Source organism: Pseudopodoces humilis, chromosome 26 (assembly GCF_049639895.1).
Source record: "Pseudopodoces humilis isolate 2021_Gansu_Grassland_sample_001 chromosome 26, ASM4963989v1, whole genome shotgun sequence".
Taxonomy (NCBI): Eukaryota; Metazoa; Chordata; class Aves; order Passeriformes; family Paridae; genus Pseudopodoces; species Pseudopodoces humilis.
This window is the reverse complement of record NC_142225.1, coordinates 4,845,441-4,854,826: the sequence shown is the minus strand read 5'-3', so window position 1 is coordinate 4,854,826 and position 9,386 is coordinate 4,845,441. Positions and strand designations below refer to the sequence as shown.

General features: G+C 51.3%; 2 protein-coding genes across 6 annotated transcripts in view; both read right to left on the bottom strand.

Annotated features, from left to right (window-relative positions):
* RBBP5 (RB binding protein 5, histone lysine methyltransferase complex subunit) overlaps nt 1–9,386 on the bottom strand; it is a 44,358-nt gene that overhangs the window by 16,658 nt on the left and 18,314 nt on the right. For 2 of the 5 annotated variants that reach the window (XM_005529309.3, XM_005529310.3), the window contains exon 14: nt 6,048–8,179. The exons of 1 other annotated variant lie outside the window; for it this stretch is intronic. In XM_005529309.3, coding sequence (XP_005529366.1) covers nt 8,151–8,179 — 29 coding nt within the window. In that variant the 3' untranslated portion in view covers nt 6,048–8,150. Of the gene's footprint in view, nt 1–6,047; nt 8,180–9,386 lie in introns of those variants that run through there. 2 more of the 5 variants (XM_005529311.3, XM_014258201.2) reach the window with 1 other exon arrangement.
* TMEM81 (transmembrane protein 81) lies at nt 3,600–4,418 on the bottom strand. Its single transcript, XM_005529413.2, has one exon. The coding sequence runs from the start codon at nt 4,416–4,418 to the stop codon at nt 3,600–3,602; it is 819 nt and encodes a 272-aa protein (XP_005529470.2).

Below are 9,386 nucleotides of genomic sequence, written 5' to 3'. Positions count from 1 at the left end.
ACAGCACTGGTCACTGTGCAGGGACAGCTCTGGTCACTGCAGGGACAGCTCTGGTCACTGTGCAGGAACAGCTCTGGTCACTGCAGGGACAGCTCTGGTCACTCTGAAAGGACAGCACTGGTCACTGTGCAGGGACAGCTCTGGTCACTCTGAAAGGACAGCACTGGTCACTGTGCAGGGACAGCTCTGGTCACTGTGCAGGGACAGCTCTGGTCACACTGCAGGGTCAGCACTGGTCACTCTGTAGGGACAGCTCTGGTCACTGTGCAGGAACAGCTCTGGTCACTGCAGGGACAGCACTGGTCACTGTGCAGGGACAGCTCTGGTCACTCTGAAAGGACAGCACTGGTCACTGTGCAGGGACAGCTCTGGTCACTGCAGGGACAGCTCTGGTCACTGCAGGGACAGCTCTGGTCACTGTGCAGGGACAGCTCTGGTCACTGTGCAGGGACAGCACTGGTCACTGCAGGGACAGCTCTGGTCACTGTGCAGGGACAGCACTGGTCACTGCAGGGACAGCTCTGGTCACTGTGCAGGGACATCAGCAGCAAGAGGGAGAAGTGGGAACAGGAATTCTATCCCAGCGGATGAAGGAACAGGACGACAGCTCCAGGAGCAGACGATGGAGGAGCCAGAAAGCCCCAAAATCAATCCATGGGGTTTTTCTGCCATTCAATGACACCGACATTACTCGGCTGAGGGAAGCCTGAGGAGATCCCAGGGATTTCTTCCCAATCCCTCTGCTCCCAGCTCCTCCTGGATCTGCCTGGAGCAGCCCTGGAAGCTCCTGAAGCTTCCTAAAGCTCGGGACCACAGAAATTCCTCCAGCTGGGAATGGGGAGCACACAGAATTCCCAGAAAGTCCAGGGTTTCCATGGAGTTCAGAGTTCCCAGGGTTTCCATGGAGTCCAGGGTTTCCATGGAGCCTGTGCCATCATTGTCTCCAGGTGAAAAATTGGGAAAAAGGAGTTCAGGCACCAATTCAGAGCGGAGAGACACTTTTTTCCTAAATTCCTGCCATTTATGGCAGGAATTCAGGGGCAGTGATTAAGAAAAGATGATTTTGCAGGGAGAGATGGAAAAAAGGAGAGATGGGGATGCTCTTCCAAGGGTTTTTACTTCCCTGCTTGCACTGAGCTCCAACCTCTGCTATTCCCTTTTCCTTCCTTCCTTCCTTCCTTCCTTCCTTCCTTCCTTCCTTCCTTCCTTCCTTCCTTCCTTCCTTCCGCCACTTCCTTCCGCCACTTCCTTCCGCCACTTCCTTCCGCCACTTCCTTCCTTCCGCCACTTCCTTCCTTCCGCCACTTCCTTCCTTCCGCCACTTCCTTCCGCCACTTCCTTCCGCCACTTCCTTCCGCCACTTCCTTCCGCCACTTCCTTCCTTCCGCCACTTCCTTCCTTCCGCCACTTCCTTCCGCCACTTCCTTCCGCCACTTCCTTCCTTCCGCCACTTCCTTCCGCCACTTCCTTCCGCCACTTCCTTCCGCCACTTCCTTCCGCCACTTCCTTCCGCCACTTCCTTCCTTCCTTCCTTCCTTCCTTCCTTCCTTCCTTCCTTCCTTCCTTCCTTCCTTCCTTCCTTCCTTCCTTCCTTCCTTCCTTCCTTCCTTCCTTCCGCCACTTCCTTCCTTCCTTCCGCCACTTCCTTCCTTCCTTCCGCCACTTCCTTCCTTCCTTCCTTCCTTCCTTCCTTCCTTCCTTCCTTCCTTCCTTCCTTCCTTCCTTCCTTCCTTCCTTCCTTCCTTCCTTCCTTCCTTCCTTCCCTCCTTCCTTCCCTCCTTCCTTCCCTCCTTCCTTCCCTCCTTCCCTCCTTCCCCTGTTAAGATGAACATCCCTCAATCCTTAAAATCCCTTCAGAAATCAAAGAGCACCCCAAAAAGAATCCCATTAAAGGCCATTTGTGACAGCTGGACCCCAGTGGCCATCCCAGCCCTCGGTCTTCAAATAAAAACTCCAATTACGGATTCGTTTTCCCTGCTCTGGGCATCTGGCTCCCCTCAGAAATTAAAAAAAAACCCACAATCCAAAGATGAAGGAGATTTTTGGCTCCCGCTCTGACTCCCCCAGCAGAGCTGGATTGTACCGGAGCTTTCATCCCGCTGGATTTGGGAATCCCAGCTGGGCCCAAGACACTGAAATTTCCATGACAAAGAGCAGAGAGGGTCCTGCAGATGGGGCAGCTCTGGACCATTAACTCCCAGCCCGCTGTGATGGGTCATTCCCAATTTTTCCACGTCCAGGAGGTGAAAAAAAGCCCTCTGGGAATCAGCTCTGGAAAGTGCCTGGTTTGGTTTTCATTCAAATAAATAAAATTAATTTCCCTCCGTGCCCGTATTATTCAACATCAAAGCATTTTTGTGTCATTCTGGTAAAAGGAAAAACTCGGGAATTTTTGATTTTTAATGCTGGAGCTGTGCTGTGGTTTTCCCTGGATTTGGGTGTCCCTGTAGCTCACAGGAAAAAAGGGAACAAACAGCAAATGAGGTGGAATATAGAAAAAAATAAGGTATTTTTAAAGTCCCTCCATGGATTCCACTCCCTGCAGAATTCCTGGTTTATCCTCATCAATCACCAGGAAAAATGAAAGATCCCAAGCCCACTGAGGAATCCCGTAAGGGTTTTAGGGATGAGCTCAGCTCTGATCTCATCTCCTGCTTCCCGATGCTCCCTGCCCTGCACAAACCCAGGAATATCCCAGAAAATGCTTTTTCCAGGATCTCATGGAAGGGAATAAACTTCCAGAGGGAAGTGGAGCATCCCTCACCCCCAGAGCTGGGAGCAGAGCTTGGATCAGAGGGAAACGACGCCGGCTCAAAAATCACCACATTCCTCACCCCTGACCTGGGGCAGCTCCATCCCCCCAGAATTCTTGGAAAAGCGGGAGAAATGGAAGGAAATTTGACAGGAGTAAGGATGGGAAGTTAAATTTAAAACCCCCAAACACCTCGAGGTAAAGCACAGCCCCTTCAGAGGAGCTGGCAGCTCTCTGCTGTGGCTCAGGGTGATCCAAAGCCTGGCTGGATCATTCCAGAATTCCGCTGGAATCATCTCCAGCCCTGTCCTGACTTTCCAGGCTTCAATGTGGCCGAAAATATTCAATAATAAACTGTGTCTGTTGAAAATAAATGATAAATATTCCTTTAAATTCCATGGGATCCATGGAACGCCCCGAGTTGGAAGTTGGAAAATCCAAAATGTAGATGACTCCCAAGAATCCCATCCTGAATTCCTAATCCAGGCTCCAAAGTGGCTGAAAATATTCAATAATGAGCTGTGTCTGTTGAAAATAAATGATAGCTATCCCATTAAATAGTTATGGGATCCATGGAATGCCCCGAGTTGGAAGGATCACCAAAATCCAGCGGCAGATGATCCCAAGAATCCCATCCTGAATTCCTGAATTCCTAATCCACACCCCAAAGCCCAAAATATTAATTTACCAATCTGCTGCAAACGAAAATATCCCATTAAATAGTTATGGGATCCATGGAATGTCCCGAGTTGGAAGGGAAGGATCATCAAAATCCAACAGCGGACGATCCCGAGAATCCCAGCCTGAATTCCTGATCCTAATAAAGCGCGGAAGACAGGGAATTGTGTCAAAGTCTGTTCATTTCCCGCGCCGCTCTGTTCCTGCACACCCTGCCCAGGCAGCAGAGCCCGAGGCTGAAGAGGATCCCCAGGATCACGCCGCTCCCAACTCCCAGCACCGCCTCATAAATCCACTGCTTCTCCCACGGATTCCGCCAGCGCTCCGGCTCCGCGGCGCCGCTGGCGTTCCCCGGTGGCTCCTCCCCGTTGGCCGCCAGCTGCTGCTCCCAAGTCAGGGATTTCTGGAAGTCGAGATCCACCAGATCGCTGGGGATCACCCTGAGGCCGAAGTAGATCCTCTTGACGAGCTGGAAGGAGCTCAGCACCTGCACGTCGCAGCGGTAGGTCCCGGAATGCGACTCCAGAGCCGGCAAGAAGCTCAGGGAAGGGCTGGGATTGTGGAAAGGATGGAACAGGAGGTCGTTGGTGGTGATGAGCCCGCGGGCGAACCTCCAGGTGTAGCCGAAATTTTGTCCCTCCAGGCTGGCGGCGTCCGGGGAGAGGCAGGTGAGGTGGATGGGATTTCCCTCGGGAACGCTGAGGTGCCGGAGGCCGCAGATCCAATGGCTGAGGCAGCGGGAACGCACCAGGGAGCAATTCTGGCGCTCCCCGGCCGGGCTGACCTCGCACAGCCGCTCCTCCTTCACGCCCAGCCCGCAGGTAACGCTGCAGGGCGTGGAGTTCACCACCACCATGGCCTTCAGCCCCAGCGGGATGGGCTCCGATCCCGCGGGAAGCTCCGAGCCCGATCCCAACCCCGCGGGAGGCTCCGGCTCCGACGGAAGCGCCGCTGGAATGCACAGGGCGCACAGCAGGATCACCGCCATGGGGCTCTGCTCCATCTCTCTGGGTGGTTTTGTGTCTGGGTTCAGCGCTCCAAACCCCCCGGAATCATTCCATAAATCTGCCGGATCCTTTGGGATGTCTCCGACATCCCGCCAGATCTAATCCTTCCACCTGGGAAAATCCTCCCCGAATGGAGCTGGAGGCACAACTAAAAAAAGACACAGCAAGGAGTTACTGGATCCAGCAGGGCGGGAATTCCAGGAATTCCATTGGGAATGTTCTTCCAACAGGACAGGATGTTCTGATCCATTGGATCCAATCCAACTCTGCCCAAATTCCATCAGTTTTGGGTGTGTTGGGCAATTTAAGAGTGAAATTCTCCCCTCTCCCTAAGACTTCCCACATGATTTTCGATGGATTTTATTTTAGATGGATTTCCACTGGAAAAGGAGCGGCTCCAGTTTTGTTTTCACACCAAACTCCAAACTTCCAGCGGGAATTCCTGCAGGAATCTCCCAAATAACGCTGCGGAGTGTGAGGAAACCCCAAAATCCCAATTCCTCGTGGTCCAATCCTGACTGACACAAACACATCCCAGAGTCCGGAGCACTCCCAATCCCAACATTCCAACCTCTATTCGGGCTGATCCATGGGAATCCGGGGTGGGAGCTGCTGTGGCTCCGGTCACTCCGTGTCCACACCAGGCCCTGGAGCTGTTCCCATGGGAGCAGCTCTGACGTCACAGCCGGGGCACAACGGCCCCAAACATTCCAAGGAAGAACCCTCTTCCCAAGGAAGAACCTTGGGAGCTGAGGGCTCCCAAGGATTTCTGGAAGCTCCAGGTGAGGCTCTGGATAAAATTCCCAGCCTTGGAAAGAGACACAGGAGTTGGGAGAGCTCCCAGAGCCCTCATTCCCAAGGGATCCGACCCCAAGCTTCCACTGATGGATCCACAGGAATCATTCCCACGCTGCCATCCCAGGAAAACGCTCGGAGAGGAGATTCCGGCAGGATCCGTGCGGTGCTCAAGCATCCCAAAATAATCATGCAGTGCCAAAGTGGTCTTCCCCGGAAAATCCAGGTTTTTTGATGGAGGAACCTCCCCCAGCTCTATGGAACCACGTTCTCCATAGTTTTTGATGGCAATTTTATGGAAAAGGCATCCCATAATCTCCTGCTGGGCATCCCTGGATTCCCACAGGGATTTGGGTTTGCCGAGTTCTTCCGCAGGTAACGAACATCCGGATGTTTCCCTTCCTGACATTCCTTAAACTGAAGAATTCCCGAAGCTCCAGGAGGATTTTCCAGCCCTGGAGTTGCCCTCCCCTCCCAGCTCTGTGTCCAGCTCCCCTTTCCCAGCCTGGCTCCCAGGGCATTCAGGGATCAGGGAATTCCCGACTGGTTTGGGTGGGAAAGAACCTTAAATCCCACCATTCCACAATCCCAGGATGCTCCAAACCCCGTCCAGCCTGGCCTGGGACACTTCCAGGGATGGGACAGCCACGGATTCTCCGGGAATTCCATTCTCTGAGGAGCCAGGGTTTGGTTTTACTCCGGATTTCCTCCTCTCCCTTCAATAAAACCAACAAAAAATACTCTAAAAACCCCAAACACGGGGAATTCTCAAATTCCCCAACTTTTCCATGGAAAAGCCAAGATTTACCCGTGGATTTTAGGAAATGGAAGGTACCTCTTTATTTACAAACACAGAGCCATCACCACTGCCGAAGCTGATCCGATATTGTACAAAACCAGGGAATAAAATAAGGACGGGAATAACTCGGGAAAGAGAATAAGGATGGGAATAAAAAGGAAATAAAATAAGGATGGGAATAAGGCGGGAAATACAATAAAGATGGGAACAAAGTGAGAAATAAAATAAAGATGGGAATAACCAGGACAGAAAATAAGGATGGAATAAAGTGGGAAAAAAAAAATAAGGATGGAAACAAACCGGGAAATAAAATAAGGATGGGAATAACAAGGAAATAAAATAAAGATGGGAACAGACCAGGAAATATGGATGGGAATAAAGCAGGAAATAGAAGGATGGGAATAAAGCAGGAAAGAAGGATGGAAACAAACCAGGAAATAAAACAAGCATGAGAATAAATCGGCAAATAAAACAAAGATGGGAACAAACTAGGAAAGAAAATAAAGATGGGAACAAAGTGAGAACTAAAATAAAGATGGGAATAAAGCAGGGAAGAAAATAAAGGTGGGAATAACCAGGACAGAAAATAAGGATGGGGAATGAAGCGGGAAATAAAATAAGGATGGGAATAAAGCGGGAAATAAAATAAGGACGGGAATAAAACGGGAAATAAAATAAGGATGGGAATAAAACGGGAAATAAAGATGGGAATAAAGTGGGAAATGAAGGAAGGGCTTTAAGCCAAGCTGCAGGAGCTCGGGCTGTGCCGCAGGAATTGGGGTCAGGCCCAGCCAGGGCAGGTTTGGCACGGCAGAGTCGCCCCACAAGCAAAAAAGAACAAAAATCCCAATGGGAATTTTACACTCGTGGTCAGAAATGTCCCAAAATGAACCCAAATGTCCCCAAAGCCCGGAGCGAAAACGTCGAGGTTTGAAGAATTGCGAAAGCTCCGATTTCCAAATGTTTTCTCTCTCCTGGATTTTGTATCTGCACGGTTCTGGCTGCAAACTCATCCCTTCCCAACTCCCCTCCTGCCTTTTCCTGCAGGACACCCAGGAAATTCAAATACCTCCTGATAATCCCAAAAATTCCACCTGGGGGGAAACACCGAGAGCAACGAAACGCCGAAGTCTGGGGGGAAAAAACGGGGATTTAGGGGTGAAATTTCCTTTTTTTGGGATGCTGGTGTGGGTAAGAGGTGCCAGGCTGTGGGTGCTGGACAGGGAAAGTGCTATTCCCATTCCTACAGGGAATCCTGAAGGAATAAAAGGTTGGGAATGAGCTGGCAGCTTCCATTTTTAACCCACGAGTGGGAAAAAACAGAAACCCCTTTGGAAAATTTCTGTTTCAGTTCCGAGAAAAAAAAAAACTGGGTTTAATTTATCTCCCGGTGAGGGAGGAGCCCGGATATTCCCGGGGCTTTTCCCAGGGAAGAGAAGGAACAAAACCACTGGAAAGGACGGGAGGGAACTGCAGCAGAGCTTCGGGAATCACAGGCTGGGATAAAAACCATTGGAAAATGAGGTTTTTTTCCTAAAGCTGCCCCTTCTGCCACCGGCAGAGTGGGAGAAATGAACACCAAAGCAAGGCAGATTCCAGAGGGGCCGCAGCTCCTCACATCCCACTGGAAATTCCTGAAAATCTGGGCTGGGATCAGCGGCTCTGCCCTGATCCTGTCACCCACGGAAAAGCTGGGCAGGAATGGGCTCAGCGAGACGGGAATTCCCAGCTGGAAAAGGGGGGCTTTGCAGGATCCAGCCAGGAATCCAAATTCACTCTTTGGGGTGTTCTTCCATCCGGGAATGATGCGAGATTTTGGGAGATAAAGGTGGAGAGGCTCTGGAGTGGCGGGGAAGGGGCTCAGGTCACTTTGGGACAGGGATTTGTCCCTGGAATTCCCAACCGGAGCTCGGTCCGAGCCTTCTCCGCGCCAGCTGTGCCTGATCCACGGAGAGGCAGCAGGAGGGCGGAGGCTGCTCCCTCTTCCAGAGTCATTCCTGCCCCAAATCACTCCCTGAATCCATGGAATTCAGTCTGTGCCAGTCCTGACTGAAAATTCCAGCGTTTCCACGCTGGGGAGCCAAGAGAGGAAAGGAGACAGGGAGAGAAGGAAGAGTCTTCATAGCAACTCTGAGATTGCACCACCTGCTAGAGAGAGCAGAGATGGAAAAATGAGTGGCCGGCCCCATCCAGAGGCTCCCAGAAAACCAGAGAGCCCCAAATGGAGCAGGAAAAAATGGGAAATGCAGGAAAAAACTGGGAAATGCAGGGGAAAAAGAACAAACCGGGAGAGGGCGAGATTTTTGTAGCTAAAACCCGAAATTTCAGCACCGGGAGGCAGCTCTGGGATTGATTTGAGATTCTGGGAGCGCAGCACGGCTCAGGAATTCTTCATTCCCAAACTTACCTGGTGGCAAATCATTCCTAATTCCCAAATTTTCCGAGCAAAACCCAAGGAAATCGAGGCCCACCTCAGCGTGGGTGAAACCAGAGAGGAGGATTTCATCCTCAGCTGTGAAATGATGGGATTGCTCTGGGTTTTTTAAGCCGAGTTTAACACAAAAAATCGGATTTTAACGTTTGCTGCCAGCACGGAGAAACAAATCCCAGTCCCAGCCATGCAGCTCCCACGTGGAAATCCCAAAGATTTTCCAGGGAAACTCTCCCTGTGCAGCTGCTTCAGCCCTGAGTTAGTTCCTGCAGCAGAATTCCCAGAATTCCCACTCTGTGCAGGGAAAGGGAGCCTGGATCCAAATTCCTTGGGAATTTGGGATGTGCTGGAACCCCAGGAAAAGCTGGCGGCCCAAAATTTTGGGAATTTTAGGTACAAGGCGTAAAGAGAACAAAGGAAAGAGCGAATTCCACGGAATTCTGTGGGTTTGGGAAGAGCCAAGGGATGGATTCTTTCCTCTCCCAGTGTGGCTCCCACAGAGTCCAGCACTGGGATCCACTGGGAATCTGCTGGATCCTCCCAGGTCAGGAATTCCATGGAAATACGGATTTTCATGGAATGCCAGGGTTTGGATGGGAAAGGGCCTTAAATCCCATTCCATGGGCAGGGACACCTCCCACTGTCCCAGGATGCTCCAACCTCAATCCTCAGACATTCCCAGGGATTCCTCTGGGAACACCTCACCATTCCAGGCAGGAATTTTTCCCTATTTCCCTTCATCCCAAACCTGCATGGAAAACACCTCCAAGCCAGCACAGGCAGCAAAGCCTAAAAGCAGATTTCAGGGAGCTCTGCCAAATCCAGCTGATGGGAAAAACCGAGCGGAATTCGAGTCTAAACCCATTTTTGAGGAAAACAAATTCCCAGGTTGGCTCAGGAATCTCATCCCAACCCAAAAGCAGG

Excerpts from the sequence above, each read along its gene's own strand:
- TMEM81 (XM_005529413.2), bottom strand. The coding sequence starts at position 4,418 with ATGGCGGTGATCCTGCTGTGCGCCCTGTGCATTCCAGCGGCGCTTCCG.